The 21,128-nt window shown below is 39.0% G+C and overlaps 1 protein-coding gene across 1 annotated transcript in view; it reads left to right on the forward strand.

The window, feature by feature from the left end:
- Positions 1 to 12,333, forward strand: part of SIM1 (SIM bHLH transcription factor 1) — a 64,843-nt gene extending 52,510 nt beyond the window's left edge. The window contains exons 10-11 of the mRNA XM_068551132.1: positions 9,064 to 9,466; positions 11,603 to 12,333. Coding sequence (XP_068407233.1) covers positions 9,064 to 9,466; positions 11,603 to 12,333 — 1,134 coding nt within the window. The remainder of the gene's footprint in view (positions 1 to 9,063; positions 9,467 to 11,602) is intronic.
- The last annotated feature ends 8,795 nt before the right edge of the window (positions 12,334 to 21,128 follow it).

Below are 21,128 nucleotides of genomic sequence, written 5' to 3' on the forward strand. Positions count from 1 at the left end.
AGTCAAAGTTTAAGTGATAAGAATCGTTGGTACCAAAGAGCAGTTCAACTTTGAAAATCAGAGCATTCGGAAGAAAAGGCCCTAATGTTTAAGTGATTGGCCAGTGGCCTGATTTCTTTTTGCAGCTGGGATGTTGATTTCTTTTTTAAAATTTTTATATTGAAGTATAGTTGATTCACAATATTGTGTTGGTTTCAGATGTACAGCAATTGTGATTCAGTTATATGTGTATATAATATATTTCAGATTATTTCCATTATAGTTTATTATAAGATTTTGAATATAGTTCCCTGTGCTATACAGTAAATCCTTGTTGCTTATCTATTTTATGTATAGTAGTTTGTATCTGTTAATCCCATACTCCTAATTTATACCCCCCCGCCTTTTCCCTTTGGTAACCATAAGTTTGTTTTTTATGTCTGTGAGTCTGTTTCTGTTTTGTATATAGATTCATTTGCATTATTTTTTAGATTCCACGTATAGGTGATATCATATAATATTTTGTCTTTGTCTGAGTTACTTCACTTAGTATGATATTTTCTCGATCCATCCATGTTGCTGTAAATGGCAATATTTCATTCTTTCTTATGACTGAGTAATATTCCATTGTAAATATACACCACGTCTTCTTAAACAGATCATCTGTTCATGGGCACTTGGGTTGTTTCCATGTCTTGGCCTGTTGTAAATAATGCTGCCATGAACATTGGGGTGCAAGTATCTTTTCAAATTAGAGTTTCTGTTTTTCCCAGATGTATACTCAGGAGTGGCATTGCTGGATCATATGGTAGTTCTATTTTTCGTTTTTTAAGGGACCTCCATACTGTTTTCCATAGTAGCTGCACCAATTTACATTCCCACCAACAGTGCACAAGGGTTCCCTTTTCTTCAGAAGAGATGTGGATTTCTTTATCCTTTAACATATATGTTTTATCTCTGGCGTGCCTGTAGGATGGGACTGAAAATATGGCCTCTAGATTAGCGGCCCCCAACCTCTTTGGCACCAGGGACCGGTTTCGTGGAAGACAGTTTTTCTGCGGACGAGGGTGCCTGGGGCGGGGGATGGTTCAGGCGGTAATGCGAGCGGTGGGGAGCAGAGGTGAAGCTTCACTCGCTCGCCCGCTGCTCACCTCCTGCTGTGCGGCCGGTTCCTAACAGGCCTTGGACTGGTACCGGTCTGCGGCCTGGGGGTTGGGGAGCCCTGCTCTAGATAATACAGTCTAGGGAAAAAAATCATTTTTACAAGATGGTGATATAACTATTCCTGTCTACCAAAGTGAAAGTCGTTAATCAAGCACCTTTACATGATACACACATATCTGTAACATTTGCATTTTTAAGAGTATTTTTTTTTTAATTAATTAATTTATTTATTTATGGCTGTGTTGGGTCTTCGTTTCTGTGCGAGGGCTTTCTCTAGTTGCGGCAAGCGGAGGCCACTCTTCATCGCGGTGCGCGGGCCTCTCACTATCGCGGCCTCTCTTGTTGCGGAGCACAGGCTCCAGACACGCAGGCTCAGCAGTTGTGGCTCACGGGCCTAGTTGCTCCACGGCATGTGGGATCTTCCCAGACCAGGGCTCGAACCCGTGTCCCCTGCATTGGCAGGCAGATTCTCAACCACTGCGCCACCAGGGAAGCCCTAAGAGTACTTTGATGCATATTATTTATTTGCTCTTCCCTGTAATCATATAATGCAGGTAGTCTGTTCCTATTCTGCAGATGGAAAAATCAAAGCCCACAGGAGGTAATCTTTTGTACAAGTCATGTTGGATGATAATAGATCAGGGTCCTCCCATATTTGAGTTCAGTGCTGTTTCTACTGCAATCCCTAGTTGATAACTTAAAATTACATTTTTTATGCACAAAATATTAATCATCAGTAATGAAAACAAAGATATGTAATTAAATTATAGCTTTATCAGAGCATGTCTCTATTTCTTCAGAAAAAAAATGTTTTTACAAAAATAGCCTTTTCCCTAATCATTCTATAAAAATAAGATATGTTTGCTATGTAGGATTTTTTATTTTAAAACACGTACTTTGAGGGAATTCCCTGGCATTCCAGTGGTTGGGACTTGGTGCTTTCACTGCCAGGGCCCGGGTTCCATCCCTGGTTGGGGAACTAAGATCCTGCAAGCCGTGTGGCACGGCCAAAAAATAAAAATAAAAGATTTTTTACATAAAGAAAAATTTCAAGAACAATAAAGTATTTTTGGCTACTAAACCTAGGTTCATCAGGGCTTAACATTTTGCCATATTTGCTTTATCATATTCTCTGTGTCTTTTCCCATCTGCCCTCATTATGTGTATCTTCTGAACCGTCTTATAATAGGTTCTATATATGATGCCTCTTTAACGACACCTTACTACTTCAACGTATATTGCCCGGTGTAATGGTTTCTTAGAAGCGGGAAACTGCCGTTTTTGTTAGCTGTTGCCAAATTCCCTTCCACAGCGGCTGTATCAGTTTTCATTTCCACCACCAATGCATGGGAGGGAGTAACTCGTTCTCCACACTCTGCCAAACAACATGTTGTCGAGCTTTTGAACGTGTGCTAATCTGCTGGTTAAGAAATAGTATCTCAGTGTTTTAATTTGCATTTATCTTATTCAAAAGTTAAACATCTTTTCATATGTTTAAGGCTATTTTAATATTTTTTTGTGAATAGTCTGTTTATGTCTTTTGACCATTTTTCCTTGTGCTTTCTTTTAGTTTCTTTTGTTATTTTTCTGGCTTTTGAATTGAGAATTGAATTTAGTTTTATTCTTTCATTTTTATTGATTTAGGTATCTAAAGCTATATATCCCATAAATCCAGATATATAGTATTTTCATTATCCTTTTCCTGGAAATTCTGTAGTTTATGGTTTATTTGCCTATTTTCCCCAGGAGTTAATAGTTTTGTTTTTTTCAGGTGGAAGGGTTTTTTGTTTTTTTTGTTCTTTTTAATTGTTCTTAATTTCTATTTGTTATTCATTGTGGTCAGAGAATGTTGTTTATAATATTTCTACTTGGTGAAATTTACTGAAATTTTCTTTGTAACCTAATATTTGATCAATTTTGATGATTAGTCATGTATGCTGAGGTTTATTCTTTATTATATGTAAAGTTTGATATATAGCCATAACATTTATGATTTTGTTTTTTAAGTCTTCTGTAGCTTTTCTTTTCTTTTTTTTGGTTTGTTTTTTAACCTACTTTATTTGTCTTATACTGAGAGTGGTATCTTAGTCTCTTATTATTAGGATATTTCTCCTTGTATCTCCTATAGTTTCAGCTTTATGTAGGTGGTATCACCATGCTATTTGATGCATAGACAGAAAGACAGAAAAAAAGAAGAAAGTTTTTAAGCAAGAGAATGACATGATTAGATGAGAGTTTCAGAAAGATCTCTGAGGTGGTTAGGTTCTGGTAACCCCAACACCAAGCCAGGTTGGAGGTTCGTGGGGCTTGTTTGTTTTTCCTCTGTCAGGAAGACATCAGCATCAGAAGGACAGAAAGCAGCTTGGTGGTTTCTACGTGCTAGAGAAAATGGGGAGTTATTGTTTAACGAGTAGAGAGGCAGTTTTGCAAGATAAAGAGTTTGGGGGCTTCCCTGGTGGTGCAGTGGTTAAGAATCCGCCTGCCAATGCAGGGCACACGGGTTCGAGCCCTGGTCCGGGAAGATCCCACATGCCGTGGAGCAACTAAGCCCGTGTGCCACAACCACTGAGCCTGTGTTCTAGAGCCCGCGAGCCACAACTATTGAGCCCGCGTGCCACAACTACTGAAGCCCGCACGCCTAAAGCCCATGCTCCGCAACAAGAGAATCCACCACAATGAGACGCCCACGCACGGCAACCAAGAGTAGTCTCCACTCGCCGCAACTAGAAAAAGCCCACAAACAGCCACAAAGACACAGTGCAGCCAAAAATAAACTAATTAAATAAATTAATTTAAAAAAAAAAGATAAAGAGTTTTGGAGATGGGTGGTGGTGATGGTTGCACAGGAATGTGGATATACTTAATGCCACAAAAATGGGTAAGATTGAAAGTTTTATGTGTATTTTACCACAATTAAAAATAATTTTAAAAAGAAAGGGAACAGTTAAAGAGGACCTGGAAGTGGGAAAACATGTTGTTATAGACGTTCATGTATAGGTTTGTTTTTTTTTTAAATAAATTTATTTATTTATTTATTTATTTATTTATTTATTTATTTATTTATTTATTTATTTATGGCTGTGTTGGGTCTTTGTTGCTGCACGTGGGTTTTCTCTAGTTGTGACGAGTGGGGGCTACTCTTCATTGCCATGTGTGAGCTCCTCACTGCGGTGGCTTCTCTTGTTGCAGAGCACAGGCTCTAGGTGCGCAGGCTTCAGTAGGTGTGGCACGTGGGCTCAGTAGCTGTGGCGCACAGGCTTCGTTGCTCCACGGCATGTGGGATGTTCCCAGACCAGGGCTCGAACCCGTGTCCCCTGCATTGGCAGGCGGATTCTCAACCACTGCGCCACCAGGGAAGTCCCTATAGGTTTTTTTTTTTTTTTTTAATTTATTTATTATTTATTTATTATTTATTTTTTTGGCTGTGTTGGGTCTTCGTTCCTGTGCGAGGGCTTTCTCTAGTTGCGGCAAGCGGGGGCCACTCTTCATCGCAGTGCGCAAGCCTCTCACTGTCGCGGCCTCTCTTGTTGCGGAGCACAGGCTCCAGACGCACAGGCTCAGCAGTTGTGGCTCACGGGCCTAGTTGCTCCGTGGCATGTGGGATCTTCCCAGAACCAGGGCTCGAACCCGTGTCCCCTGCATTGGCAGGCGGATTCTCAACCACTGCGCCACCGGGGAAGCCCCTTATAGGTTTTTATATGAATATAATTTTCATTTCTCTGGAAAAAGTTTCCAGGATTGCATACAGTAGTTGCACATTTAGGTTTTTTAGAAAGTGCTAAGCTGTTTTCCAGAGGGGCTATGCCATTTTACGTTCCTACCAGCAATGCATGAGTGAGCCAGTTTTCCTTCAGCATTGTCAGTACTTGGTATTGTCACTCTTTTTTATTTTAGCCAGTTTAATAGGTATGTGGTGATATTTCATTGCGGTTTGAATTTTCCATTTCCCTAATTGCTAATGATGTTGAGCATCTTTTCATGTGGCTATTTGTCATCTCTTTACCTATTGGGTTAAATGTGTCTTCATGTCTTGTGCACATTTTAGTTTTTTATTGTTGAGTTTGGGGAGTTCTTTATACATTCTAGATGCTAGTCTTCTTTTATGGAAATGACACTTGTCTGAGGCTGCCACTTTGGATTTTGCTTGATTTTGAGTCCCTTTCCTGTGGCCAGTACTATGAGCCAGTAAATATTGACTTGTCTTCATATTTTGGCATTCACTTGTGCTTTTTCTTTCTGAGGATGACTGTCTTCATTTTGCCTATGTCCTAATCTCTCTCTCTCTTTTTCACATAGTCTCTTAGACATCTCGGTACCCTACTCTCTGTACCCACAGGCTCATAGCAGCTGCTGTTGGACTTTCTTTTTTTTTTTTTAACTTATAAGTAATTTGAACTTTGGCATATTCCCTGCCTCCTAGTAATGCTGATAACATGAGTCACGTGTGATTTAATCAGTGCTCCGTGATGAACTTAGTGTTTCTTGGGGGAAGATGTGTGAAGAGATTCAGATTCAAATGGATGCCATTATCCTTCCTGCTCAGAAGCCTCTAGAATGGAATGATTTATTGACCAAAAGACCTCATAATCCCTATAAAACTTGTGTCATAATGGGATACTTGGGGGAAAATTGACATTATAGTAAAATTATAACTGACATCATAACCTTTCTCTTATAATCATGACAATAAAAATTCTTGGTCTTGGATTATAGTTCTAACTAATTATCTACTTTAAATAAGTGCAATATAGGGATAGGCATAGGGATCATATGTTTCAACACTAGAAAGGATAACAATTATTATATCATATAGAATATTAGAGCTGAAAGAAAAGTTCAAGAAGGACTAATCTAACCCTCTATGTCATTCTACAGCTGAGGCTAAGAAAGGTAAAGCAATTTTCCTGAGGTTTCCCTGAGAGTTACTAGCAAGGATGGCCCTGGAAACAAGTCCTCTTGGCTCCCTGTCCCTCGTGCCTCTTCCATTAAATGGTCCCAACTCTGGTTCAGGCTTTGGTAGGTTAAGTATCATCATGACCATTTTCCTGTTGGGACAAAAGAAATTAAATCACTGGCCCACGACTGTACATGTCGTTAAGTAGCAAACGCAGGTGCAGGGGAGACCGGGAGGCTTCACATGCAGCATTCATTCACACGCTGCATATATTGCCTGGCTGCCTTCCTTCCTTTCTGCCCTCTCTCATTTCTCAAATACTTAATGAACACCTGAACTATTTCAGATCAAATTATGGGGTGGTAGTGTTAACAGAGTGTGGTCTGTTTTAAAGGGTGTACGTGGCTCATAGGTTTGTTTTTTGTTTTTTTGTTTTGGCTGTGCCATGTGGCATGTAGGATCTTAGTTCCCCGACCAAGGATCAAACCCATGCCCCCTGCAATGGAAACACGGAGGCTTAACCACTGGACCGCAGGGGAAGTCCGCAGCTCACAGTTTTGATGGTGCACACAGGTTCAGGTTTACAGGCCTTCTCTTAAAAAGCAAAGGTTTACGGCTAGGCTTTTCCTCTGTACCTCTAAAGCTGTGGGAGGGCTTGGTCTAACTGGACCACCCAACTTCTGCCTGCTTGAAGGGCAATGCCCTTGCTGCTGTGGTTTCCTGATTATCGACAAGAGGCTTATCTGTCAAATTCTTCTTTGGGTGCTCTTGAAATGTGTACCTCAGGTACGCCAGGGTTGCCTCATGTTGAATTTTCTTTGTCAGCGAAGGACAGAATGTTCTTCTCTGCTGCGCCAATAGCACTTTCCCATGTACACTCAGGGAAGGCTTTTCCCCCTCTCAACAGGGCTCAAAAGTCTTGACTGGAGTACTTCAGAAATAGGTCCGGTTTATACTTTTATAAAAAACAAGCAGAGTCTGGGCAATTCCTAGCGTGGAATAGCACTGATGATCTGAATTTTTCCTAGGCAAGCACATGGATGGTGCTACCAAAAGGGCAAATGGATAGCACTTTGGTCCCCACTCAATAAGGAGAGAGGGTGGCAACCCCCACTTGGTGAAAGTGAAGGTGGCATCTTATGAAAAGAGAGGCTGGTGTTCACGGAGAGAAAAGGCAGATGGCAGGTGGAGGCGTGAGGTGGAGAAATGGAGCTTGGGGTGCCTCGATGTGTCCATCCTACAGGCCTGCGGGAAAGAAGTTATATTTTCTGGGTTTTTTTCTTGATGCAATATGCTGATAGTCCATACGTACATTTGGAAAATAATTAAAGCAATATTAGAAATGGTCGTGGAAAAGTCTTGAACCTGGAATTGGCTGGAACTCTGTCCTGAGCATGCTGTATTTATCAGTGTACTTTGGAGTTGCCCCAGAGGAGCCTTGTACCTCATCTCCCTGGCTGCAAGGGACCCTCAGAGGAGCTGCCTGTTTGCACTGAGTTGGGCAGAGCTGGGGATTCTTCCTCCTGTTCAGGGTGGGGCTAGTAGGAAGGGGAGAGTTTGCCTTGTCCTGTGAAGGTCTCATCGTGGGTCAAATTTGCTCAACTAGTGTGTGACAGGTGAAGAACAATGGAGCCTGGGAATTTCTCCTCTCCCTCCTCCCTTTCTCACCACCACATGTGCCTGTCCCTCTTTCTTCTTGGGGGTAAGAAAGAGAATGTAGAATGGACTTGGATTTATATTTTGGTTCCTGAGACTGTAAAACAGTTCCTGCCACTTTTCTGGAAATCTCTCTAATGTTGACACTTCTTTTTCTCCTCTCTTCCTTACCAGTATTTTCTCTCAAGTGTAAAACCATGGTTTAGAGTGCAGGCTTTGAGACCAGATAGACTGTGGGATGGCTGTGGCATCTTATTAAAACTCAGTGATGCAGTGTCCTCATCTATAAAATGGAGCTATGTTACTGTCCAGATGGTTATGAGGATTCATTGATATAATATACAGTGAGTAGTTGGCATATTGCTGGGCATACAGTAAGTTCCCAATAAATGACATCTATTATTATTATAGCAGGTAAACTCTCTATGGTACCTAGAATTGTGTTTGGCATTGGGTAACCAAAAACTGGTAGAAATGATTATATTACTGATTTTAGTGGCTCTTGAGGAACTTCAAACTGAGCGTACCTCCTAGGGAGGACCTCAGAGCCTTTTATGTTTTCTTTCAAGCACCTGACCAAATACTCTGGCAACAGGTGAGCAGCGTGATTCCAACAACAGCCTGCAGCTGTGTTGTCCTGACAAGCCTGTGCATATTTGAAGTTTCACTTTAGAAAGCAAGAAACACATCCTAGTGAACAGGCCTAGCTTATATGGGGCAAGACTTTTCCAAAGTCACATTGAGACTGAATTAAGTTAAGCATTTATTCACTACCTTGCCATGTATCCAGCATGGCCCTCAGAGAGCTAACGGTCCAGTGTGAAGCCTTAAATCTTATTTTTGTATTGCTTTTTAAGTAAGAAAAAATGTGAAAAGTCAATAGGAATAAAATACGGTGCTCTCTTGGACTCTCCCTTTGGCAGTACCATTTGTGTAGTGATGGAGAACTTGGGTTTGAATCGTTGCTCTGCCACCTGCTCACCCTGTGGTCTTGGGCAAATCATCTCTGCTCTTAGGGCCTTAGCTTGCCTATCCATATAATGGGTTACTAATATCTCCACTTAAGCGCTTGTAAGAATTACGTGGAGTAATTCACGGGAAATACCTCCAACAGTGCCTGGCATTTAGTTCAGTGCATGTTTGTTATTATTAGTTTTATCTCCTCCTTCCAGCAGCCACAAGGATTGTCTTTTGCAGTACCATGACTGACTAGGTGATCCAAGTCAGGGGTGTCCAGCGTGGTGCTAGAGTCTTATTTTGGTGCCTTAAGCCCAATATGACCTTAAGGGTGCTTTCAGACCTTGGGGCCTTTTTTTTTTTTCTTTCTTTCTTTCTTTTGAAATGTACTTTTCTCACCCTCTCGGTTTCAGTACTCGGGATTTCCCGCGGAAAGATCTGAATCTGATCACGACAGCCAGTGGGGCGGCAGTCCGCTGACAGACGCGGCCTCCCCGCAGCTGCTGGACCCCGCGGACCGGCCGGGCTCTCAGCACGACGCGTCGTGCGCCTACAGGCAGTTCTCGGAACGCGGCTCTCTCTGCTACGGCTTCGCGCTCGACCCCTCCAGGCTGGTGGAGGAGAGGCATTTCCACACCCAGGCCTGCGAGGGCGGCCGGTGTGAGGCAGGCAGGTACTTCCTGGGAGCGCCGCAGGCGGGGAGGGAGCCCTGGTGGGGCTCTCGCGCAGCCTTGCCCCTGACCAAGGCCTCCCCGGAAAGCAGAGAAGCCTATGAGAGCAGCATGCCTCACATCGCCTCGGTCCACAGGATCCACGGTAAGGGCGGCTCCAGGGACCCCAGCGTTGCGCCCCTGGGCAGGTTTATCATAGTCTAGCTTTGACCCTGGAGTGATCCCCACCCAGTGGTTTTCTCCTTGAATTTGCAAATCAGAAACTCTAACCAATGGGATTTAAAAAACCAAATCCACTCTTTGGAAGTGTATTAATATTGCTGATGTTTGCTAAATACATTTGTTTTGGACAGGCGAGTAAACATGATTCCCATTTTAACATCAAGAAAAAAGAAAGTAAAGAAATTAAAGTGAATTGTTAAGTCTATTGAACTTGTAGTATGTATGCATTTAAATTTCTTGTGTATTATTTTCTTCTGCATTCTCACCCTTCAAATGTGGACCGGAGTAGTTTGGGGCTCATCTAGCAGGGTTTCTCAATGAGGGCACTATTGGCGTGTTGGGGAGGCCTGCCTTTGTTTCATGGCCGATCACTCATGTCACAGGTGTTTTAACCTCCCTGGTCCTCTGGGCATTAAATGCCAGTAACTGTCCCCTTCTCCCATCATATGGCAACCCACAGTATCCTCTGTGAGTTGAGGATGGAGTGAGGTGTGGGACCCATGGGGATTTTCACCTTGGGATTATCACACGGCTGTACAAACACACAGAAATGGGCACTGCAGTTAAAGCCTCTAGTGTTATTAATGCTCTTCTTTGTCCATTTCAATGTAAACTGGTCAAGGAGAGCTCATTCTGTCCATTCCAAGCTTAGGTCCAGGCAGGTCTTGAAAACCCTTCCCATTTTCTTAAAAGTCAGTGACACAAAGATTGATCCAATGGCTGTGCTATTACTCTTCTTGCTGTGTCTCTAGGATAAGAAATGTGCTAGACGCTGTTGTTCTCACACATAGAAGTCTCCTGCACATACCACCTAGGCACTTACTGTTTTCTGTGAATGGTTTTGCTTTGTTTCCATTTTTGCTTTCTATTTTTCTGCTTTTATTTTGAATTTCTCTAGTTTGGTAGCCTGGGAATGAAAACCCAGGGCAAAGGGCAATTGCTTACCCAAGAATGGAGTGAAGTGAAAATCCTGCCTTAACCCACATGGTCAGGAGCAAGATATTAGAAATAAAGTGAGAAGAAAAAGGAAGAGGAAAGCAATGACTAGTGTGATCCCGGGCTTCTCTGTTGCATTAAGCACTTTACAGCTTTCATATGTCCCTTTCTGTTTCTCTTCTCTCTTTTTATATTGACTTCAGACTGTTTCGAGAATAACGTAATTTATGGAATAATATTTTAGATGCACTTTTCCTCCATATTAGATCTCTCTCCTTGGTTCAGAACAAGTTGTTATTAACATTTAAAATATTTATTCTTATTTCAGAAGCAATATCAGGGTTACTGTACGATTATGTGTGAAACAGATTTTTTTAACCACTGGATTTGAGAAGGCAATATTTATATTTTTAATTAGAACTATATATAAATATATATATATATATATATATATATATATATATATATATATATATATATATATATATCTCCATGCACACATATACACACACACATATATATATATATGAACATGTATACATATTTTAAACCTTCAAATAGTTTAATAACTTCAAATAGTTTAATAACTAATGTTAGAGCTTTATTGTAACTCTACTTAAGAAATATGTAGCAATTTTAACATTTTAGGTGATTTAGTTGGAATTGAGAAACTAGTCCAGCCTATATCATCATCTTCCTTAAACCCAATTGAAAGCATTATCTAAGCATCACTTCAACATAACACTTCTCTAGACAATAACATAAACCAAATCCTATGTATTTTTCTTTTATTATTTACAGTCAGACACGTCCAGGGATGTGCATCCATGGACAAGTATAAACATACTTTACTGTCTTGCTAATTGGCATTCACAACCCACGAACAAGGTTTACCTTCTAGAAAACTTTTATAAACTTCATCTGCACTTAAAAGCCACTGAGAACTATGAATTCCAGGACAATATGTTGACACTCTGTCATGTGAGCCTGTGTCTGTTTCAAATATCGGTGCATATATTAAAATTGAAAAATATAAGGTTCTTTTAATAGGAAAAAGAAATACACTTACAGTACTGGGGGTGATTTTTGAGACCACTTACTTTTTACTTTTTCTAATTTCTAGGGCGAGGTCATTGGGATGAAGATAGTGTGGTCAGTTCTCCAGACCCTGGGTCTGCCAGCGAATCAGGTGACCGATATCGCACTGAGCAGTATCAAAGTAGCCCACATGAACCTAGCAAAATCGAAACTCTGATCAGAGCAACCCAGCAAATGATTAAAGAAGAAGAGAACAGGTTGCAGCTGAGGAAAGCCCCCCCAGACCAACTGGCTTCCATTAATGGAGCTGGGAAGAAACACTCCCTCTGTTTTGCAAACTACCAGCAGCCCCCAACGACAGGCGAAGTCTGCCACAGCTCTGCTCTTGCCAACACTTCACCATGTGACCACATCCAGCAGAGAGAGGGAAAGATGCTGAGCCCCCGCGAAAATGACTACGACAACAGTCCCACAGCACTGTCACGGATAAGTAGTCCCAATTCGGATCGCATTTCCAAATCCAGTTTGATCCTAGCTAAAGACTACCTACATTCGGATATGTCTCCTCATCAGACGGCAGGAGACCATCCTGCCATCTCTCCAAACTGCTTTGGCTCTCACCGGCAGTATTTTGATAAGCATGCTTACACATTAACTGGATACGCCCTGGAGCACTTATATGATAGCGAAACCATTAGAAACTATTCCTTGGGCTGTAATGGCTCACACTTTGATGTAACTTCCCATCTAAGGATGCAGCCGGATCCAGCACAAGGACACAAGGGAACATCTGTTATAATAACCAATGGAAGCTGATGTTTTTTCTAAAATATTTTGTTCTTTAAGGATCTCTGAAACATATTTATCATTTAATGCCCCATTACCAACATTTACAATGCCACAGATTGTTAGAGTGGATAATTTAAGTTACTGGGTATTTGACATGTGTTCTTGTGAAATCAAAGATAACAGCACTGGCATTCAGGGTTATACACAGATAATGGAGCTGAAGTGAATATGCAAATTGCCCCTCTATTTATGTGGGAACCAGAATAGATAAATTTTGAATTGAAAAATACTTGTGTAGATTATGTGAGCATATATGTCACATGAAAGGACCGATGGATGACAACAATCATTATGATGATCCAGTGAACTTCATACACACAGACCACTATCCACAAACTGCTATATATACTTTACATATGGAAATATAGACTATATACCATAAATATACCCCAAATGGGTAAGTTTCCTTAACCCTAGCACATTAAGCATCTTAAAGAAATTTCCATTCCCAAAATAACTAAGAAAGAGATATATCTTGTAAACTGGTTTCTTCTTTGTGGTTTCAACCATCCAGCTCATTTGGTTCAGGCATAAATTAGGGAAATGGTTCCGGATATGATACAAGAATGAGTTTTCACCTGGCATCCATTATAAGCAATCAGGAAGTGGTGATTTTTCACCTTACTTTTGAGTTAGACAAAGAACAGGATCACGCTGACATAGCAGTAAGGGTTTTTCTAAGTAAAAACACTGGGATATTGGGACACACATCAAAAGCCTGGTGTGCCCAACTGGAAATAGATTAGTAGAGATGGAAAGGCCAGAGGCAGAGAAAAATGAAATGATATCTCAAAACAAATAATTTCAGGATCAGCATATGTAATCAACATACTTGGGGCTTGTAAAACTAACCAAATAAGAATTCAAACTAATTCACCAGGAAAAAAAGGCTGATAAGTGCAAAAAAAACAACCACACACAAAAAAACTAAGGGAAACCAGTGAAGTGCTACATGAAGTGAAGTGTAAGTGTTTGAACACATTTCAAAGCACAGATGTGCAAATGTGACATGTGGAAAGCCTCAGGAGAGAGTCTAAGATAAAAGCCTAGGCTGACAGACAAGTGGTTAGAAGGGTACGAGTAGTACTCTGACTGAAGGAACAGGCAAAGCATTCATTTTTCCATATCGTTTGTAAACAGCAAAAACAAACTTGGTCTTAAGCTCATGTGATACAGTAGAAAGACCAGCAGACTAGATGCCGAGATCTCTGAGTTCCAGTTTGACCCTGCCTGTAACTTATTTTGGGAGCACAGATGTATCACTGACCACACCTGGGCCCCAATTTCTTTATCCGTATGGCAGCTCTAAAGTTCCAAGGTTCTGTGGTTCGTTCATGCAGCAGTACTGAACTTGTTAACCAGTTATCTCTCTGCTGTGAGTTGTCAAGGCTCATCACTCCGGCTTACCTGCACTCATACAGAGGTCTAGGTGCTTTGAAACTTAAGCAGGTGCATGGGCTCTTTTAGGCATATTATAGTTACAATCAACTTTCTAGTTCAGCCGAGATATAGATGGTAGAAACTGATGAGGGAGAAGAAAAATATGTAATATTTATTTAATGCATCATTCTCCAGTAATCAAAGCAAAGTGACATAAGTGATTAGAGAAATTTTATAGAACATATTTCCTAGGAGTCCCATGCCTGAAACTCTTGCTATATGGAAGTGGGGAGGGAGGTATTAGAACTTACATTTTGAAGACAGAACGTGACATTGAACACGCAGGGATTGGTTCTATATTTTCATCATTTAACACAGTTATTTGGCAGTCCAGAGGCAGGTGACAATCTGAATGATGGTAATCTGAGAGACGAATACTGGGTTGTTTGTATGTGAGAAAGGAGGCTACATAAAATTAAATAAATAGCTCTTGGGTATGACAGCAACATTTGTGCTGTAAATGAAAAAGGTGCACGTGAGTGAGAAAGTTAGTGGTTATCATATATACTTTCAAAAATGTTAAAAGAACAATAAAAACTAAAATTTGAACTATACAAGCAAAAGTATTTATGGAAAACCCTGGAACACTTAAAATGGATTTTTGATCAATTTGCAACATGAAGTAAGGTTTTAGGAATGCTAAAGTTTTTGCAGAATTCTGTAGATGGACAAATGGTTCAAAGGCACAGATATCTCAAGAATCTGGTGCATTTTGGAAAGGAAATCTACACAGATGGGTTTTACTAATGGATACACATTCTACCAAAAATGTCAAGGACAGATGGTATAAAAGAAATGGAATCTTAAGAATCAAGAAAATGAATTGATATGAAAGAAAACACTGTCAAAGTAATTTCAGTGGGATTTTTCTATGGAAGATAGTTAACTGATGAAAGAAATAAATTATGAACTCTACAAGTAGGGAGTAGTCAGAAGGAATAATGCTCTTTAAAATGGTATGACCAATATTTTTAAGTGAAGACAGAATTAACTGAATTAATTGATTCATCTTGATTAAATTTTTGGTAGATTGATCCAGTTTCAAACACAACCTATTTAACTTATGTGTCAATAATTTTATGGTAGCAGCTTTATTACATTACATATAATGCCTATATATGTATATGTATGTTCCCATTTAAAATTAAACTTCAATTGGCTTTAGTTTTAATACTTGATTTCCATAACTTTGCTAAATGCTGAGAATTGACTGAAATAGAGAAGTATGATTTTTATATCACTTTGGGGATTCATAAAAATGTGTTATATCCAATTATTAGAACAATGTGTAACCATTCATTAGATGATGCAAACCTCATGCTTTCTAGTAATAGTAGGAGTATCTTTGTTTCCCATTTTACCTGTCTGCCCTACCTAATTTAAAAATTTGGATGACCAAAGAAATAAATGAATATTTCCCCATCTTCCTTGGGAAAATTTAGTTAAAACTATTATTGAGAATATACAGATTTGATGTATTATTTTTGGATGCATAATATTAATGTCACAATCACTACAGGTCGGACATTTAGGTGTGTCACACAGGTTTTTTGACATACTGTGCTGAATATAATGGGCTAGCTTTTTCTAAACTGTAATTGCCTGATTTAGGATAATACAACGCAGGGCTGGTGTGACATTCAGTATGAGACAGGATGCAATAAATGATTTGCCTTCAGTATTATACAGAAAACTCATTTATTCTTTTTTGATTATATTTTATAGGACTAGAATATTTCCATGGGGTGCTATTCTTAATTCTCTCTACACCCTGCTGCCACATGCTGCTTCTGGGCAGAGAATCCCACTTAAACTAGGCTTTAATGGGCTCTTCTAAAAAAAAAGGATAATATGCTTCATTTTCTTGTCTTTTGAATGGGGGATGAGGATCAATTCAATAAAAGATCATTTGGAAAATATGCATAGACATTTTAAAATGAAACGAAAAGATTTTTTTCCCAAGACCTAGACCAAATAAGTTTGATAGAAGACACTACAGCTAAAGAGACCTTCTGAATACAGATATATTTTATAGCTCTCTTGCTTTCTTTTAAGAGCTGGTTGTTACTAAACTATTCAGTGCAATTCTAATTAGTACTAGTAGTATTTGGAAATGACAGAGTCAATGCTGATTGGAAAACTGAGGATTTGGCCATTTTGGGGTCACTTACCTTGCCCAGCAGAATAGCTTAAGCTTCAATGTACTCTGATTTAAAAAGTTTGAGTGCCCAGATTTGGTTCCTTCATTCACTCAAATTACAGGACAGAAGGACACATCTTGTCTTCTGAATGACTTAATAATGAATGTGAATCCTCTGGTTCTCCAAATAAGTGATTCAACTTTCATGTCAGCGTCAGCTTTTGTGAATAGGAATTTGACTATAAGACAGCAAAATCAATTGGTTAGTCCTTCCTGGGAAATGCATTGCGGATAAAACATTCATTTTCACTCTAAACCTCAGATGAATGACAGGACAGCTATGGACACATGCCTAGAAAATATTCTTGGGAGAAATTTCTGTGTGGGGCTCATTTCTTGTGCACAAGAGTTGTACGGGTAATGCTGAACTCAAAAAGTGAGATTGTGCTCATATCCAAATAGGGTTTGCTCAGAGTTCCTTTTCTAGGACGGTATGCAGAAAGGCTGTGTGTATGTCTAGTACACACACACACACACACACACACACACACACAAGCAATTGTAAAACAAGTAACAGAGTTCTATTCTGCTGTGCTCCTTAAAAACTGATGGTTCACATAAGAAATCCTAATTGATAATTTAAACCAAACGTTTATCATTTTATTTATTACAGTTTTGCTGCATGGGAATTTGCTTTCATAAGCCTATATAGTTTGTCCTAATTTGCTGATCCGGAGCACATTTAATCACAGTTGCATTTGCACCCAACAACCCTGGTGTGTTTACATTTCAAAAGAAATGAAATTGGCATGGAAAAAATTTTAGAAGTACTGTAACTTTTCTCCAATATTTTTCCCCAAAGGGAAATATTTCAAAAAACGAAACATACAAGTAGGCACTTCAAAAAAAGATAAAATATTTTATGTTTGTTTTTTGACTGACATGCTATAAAAGGATTATATTTGTGAAAGAAGATACTGATTGCCAATATTTCAAATACCATCTTGCAATGTATAGTTTTTAGTGATATCATAGTATAAATCTGTAATTTGAACTTTTACTTTGGAATGTAAAGTAGAAAACATTAGCTATGTCAATGATATCTTGCAAAGTGTTCCCATTTATAATTATTTATATTGTAAATAGCTTTCTGAAGTAAATTCGAAGTTAATGTGCATAAAATGTATTTATTATGTGAGGAATTTTTTGGTTTAAAATATAGTTACCAATATGCAGTTTGAGTCTGAATTATTCATTGAAAGGAAAACTTCTACATGACAAAGACTGTCAACTAGAAGACTAGCAATGTAAAGAAATAAGGGTTGTTTTAGCTCTAGATTCTCTTGAAATGGGTAACACGCACACACACACACACACACACACACACACACACACACACACACATTTTAAGAGACCTAGTAATAGAAGCTTACACATATGCACAGTAAGTATTAGGTAACGGATCTGATTTTCATTAGACACTGGAGAATGGTTTCTCACTTTTTTATTAGAACATCTTAAGCAGAACTTCTTTGGTCTCCACTTTGCTAAAATAAAGTGAGAAATTTGAAAGTATAGATTACATGTTTAATGTCCAAGGGGGGAAAATAAAACCTATAATATTGAGATTACCTAATTTGAATATCTAAAACTAGTTTTAGATAGTCTAAATTGTCTCATTTATATGGATAGGGCCAAATCCATATAAATTGTCTAATTTAGACTATCTAAATTAGATAGTCTATTGATTATCTAGTTTTGAATATCTAAAAACATATTAAAAACATAGCTTGAATAATTTTTATTTTGGAATCCAAGGTATTTTTAAAATTTAGAAATTAGGAATTAAGGTCAAACAAAAAATAGATTGCCAGGTGGTTCTCTCTTTTTTCATTTTCATAGCCCCCAACATGGTTTTTTTCTGCCTCCAGGGATTTCTGATTTACCTCGATGTATTCCAGAAATTGTCAACCATTAGCCAATTCAACAAGCCTACACAATATAGTTTTAATTCATTGGAAATGTTATTTGTATTTCATTAAGCTTTTTGACAAAGCTGCACAAAATATTGTCATTAATATTACAGCATTTATCAGATATTTTCCTACATGATTCTTTAAATACTTGTTTTAGTGCTTTCATTTCTGAAAATAAAATTGTTTTCACCTACTTTACACTTCAAAATAACTGCACTTCCAAATTAATTCACAACATTTATGGAATTCATATTATATGCCCCACATGGGATAGACACCAGAATCTTTCTCATTGTAGGACATTATAGGAAAGCACATACAGAGGGTCTTTGATTTTCCTGATGTGCTTTGAAAGTGCAAATTCTTTAGATAATCATAAAAATGACAAGCATTTATTGAATCATCATGTGCCAGGCATTGAACCAAGCTCAGATTATCATTGAAATCTGGATAGAGACCATCACAGAGGGAAATACCAATATGCTCTATTTCATTGATGAGGAAAGGGAGACAGAGTGATTAAGTAACTTAGCGACACAGCTAAGTGGTGGAGATGAAAGATGAACCCAGGCAGGTTTACTCCAAAACACTACCTTACCTAATTCTGCTTTCTTTATATAAATAAATAAATAAATAAACAAACAAATAAATAAATCAAGGAAGTGAAAGAAAATATTGTCTAAATGGTTGCAGAAAACAAATCCCTCAATCCAGTCAGTGGTGGTTCCAGTAGCCCGATGCGTGGACTTTGGGCTGGGCTAGCTCATTCTCCATTATCACACTGACACATGAAGACCGGTCCAAAGAAGACAGAGGCCGAGACTGCTGCTTCCTTGCACGATAGCTTGCCTTCCTGCTGAATGAGTGTTCTGATGTTTCTCTTAAATGTGATCCCAAGAAAAGTCTAGGGCTTAAATAAGCTACAGGCAAATTATCCTCACAAGAGCCCCGTGATATTTGAAAAAAAATTTTTGAGTCTTTCTCAATTAACAAAATACAAGTGGGTTAAATAGTAAGTAAAAACTATACATTTTTTTCATCCAATATTTTCAGGATGTGAGCCAGAAAAAAAGTAGTACTTTTTCATGATTGTCATTAAATACTGTTTTGTTTCACGGAAAATTTTCCTTCCTCTTTGGATAAAGACCAACCAAAGCCCACTCTACCAAGAACCAATGTGTGTCAGTATTACCTGTAGTATTTCAGGGCCTGGTTTCAAGGGTACTCTGCAGGGAGAGCTTTAGAGGGCTGTTACAACTACCACCTTATATATTTTCTTCACATGAAGGGAAACTGCCCAAAAGTTATCTGACAGAAAGACTGCCCCTCAGAACACAGACGATTCCTGTAAGGTGTCCTTAAGCAATGGTATGAGCTTGCAGGCATCGGTCTGTCTCTGGCTCCCACTGTGATGGTTGTAACTCCTGGGTGCCAGCAACCCAGGCAGCCTGTCCAGCCATCCCTGGTCCCTGGCCTCCGCCTCACAGTATCAGGAGGGTCGGTCCTCTGTAGCACTTTTTGGCCTTTTCATAATTATGCTTTATAACTTAATATGTGCTGTATTTACCAATGGAATTAGATCCAGGGTGGGAGAAATGTAAAACAGCCCCTGCTTTGGGGGTTTGTAAATAATCTCCTCTTTGTTCAGCTTCCCCCAGGTCAGGCTCCTGTGTGGGGAGTAATTCCATATGGGAATCTGACTTGAGTGCCATCTAAGTAAAGCTTAAAGGGAATCTTGGCAGCATCTCCCAAGCCATAAGGAAATCATTCTCAGTAACTGGTGAGGATTTTCTGATAGCTTTGTATTTTATATATATATATATATATATATATATATATATATATATATATATATATATATGTATGTATATATGTTTTTTAAAAAATTGAACCTGAAGACTCTTTCTATGGTTAAGATCTCCAGAGTTCACTTAGGAATGGGGAATTGAGATCTAATGTGAGAAGAATCATCCAGAAAATAACTGAGGTTCATTATTCAGTGAATTTCTACATTTCTAATTTCAAATTTCAGCTCTTGTGTTAGTCACATGCCCTGTTAATTTGGCAAGATGGGGTTTGTCCATGGTGCCATGCTAAACCTATTTTTAAATTTAAAAGTTCAGAGACACCTTTTTAATAAACATTTACAATTCTGTTACAAAATTAAAGGTTATCAATAGCTAAGAAATTTTTTTTTTTCCGCAAGGTGGAGAGGAGATGTGGTGGGAAGGTTAGCAAGTCTTCATACTACTTAAATATGTCTTTCAGTTACCTGTGAACCTTGTTAATACCCACATCTGCTATGTAATTACTCCTGATGTTTTTTCTGCATAAAGGTAAAATATGTAGAAAGTGTCTTTTAATGTAAGAGATAGAATGTTTTATTTTTGAAATTCATTTTTCTTTCATGGACACTGCTGTTACTCCATTTAAAGTCCCCAAAAGGAAATAAGACAGAGAATTCTATCACTTTTTCGTATCCCCTTTGGTTGGTTTACGGCCAGGTCTCCTTTTTTAGAGACTGTATGTCATACTGCATTGCTCCAAATTTTTATTCTTTTCTCAAGTTCCCCTCATCCTGCAGACGTCATGTCATTTTACTTCAGTGACCATGACTAAATGAGGACTTAAAAAATATGTATATATAACTCTCGCACCTACAACAATTAACAGTAACTTCTTGCCACTCAGTATGTGGCATTTTGTAAAAGGAAGAGATTGAGATCAGGCATGAAAATTTGTCCTTGTGTCTCAAAGTCCTGAGGCCTCTCTTTGGACACTCCCAGCCTTCAGCCCTTCCATATCTCTCTTCATCGCCTTGCCCTCATCTTTTTCCTCTCTCTTTTGACTCCTCTCAGCACCTCCTGGGGATGTTTAAGTGTGCTAGTGTTCATCTGACACATACTTAGGTACATATCTACACACACATGCACATACGGTCTCCCAGATGAGGCCAGCCTTCAGTTCATCAGGCCTCTTTACTGCTCAGCTACTCTTAACCCTCACAGCTGCTGCTTTAAATCCTGAGAGTGGCTTAAATCCCACTCTGAGTTGAAGACTAGGTGCTCTGTAGTCCTTGTTTTCCTGAAACATCTCAGTATCTCTTCCCAATATCTCAAAATAGATCTGTGTCTTTGCCTTTTTATCTCATGAACCAGGTGACTTTCCTGTGTCATATGAGAATGCTGGGGCTCCGTATCTCAAAA

The sequence above is a fragment of the Eschrichtius robustus genome, chromosome 9 (assembly GCF_028021215.1).
Source record: "Eschrichtius robustus isolate mEscRob2 chromosome 9, mEscRob2.pri, whole genome shotgun sequence".
Classification (NCBI taxonomy): domain Eukaryota; kingdom Metazoa; phylum Chordata; class Mammalia; order Artiodactyla; family Eschrichtiidae; genus Eschrichtius; species Eschrichtius robustus.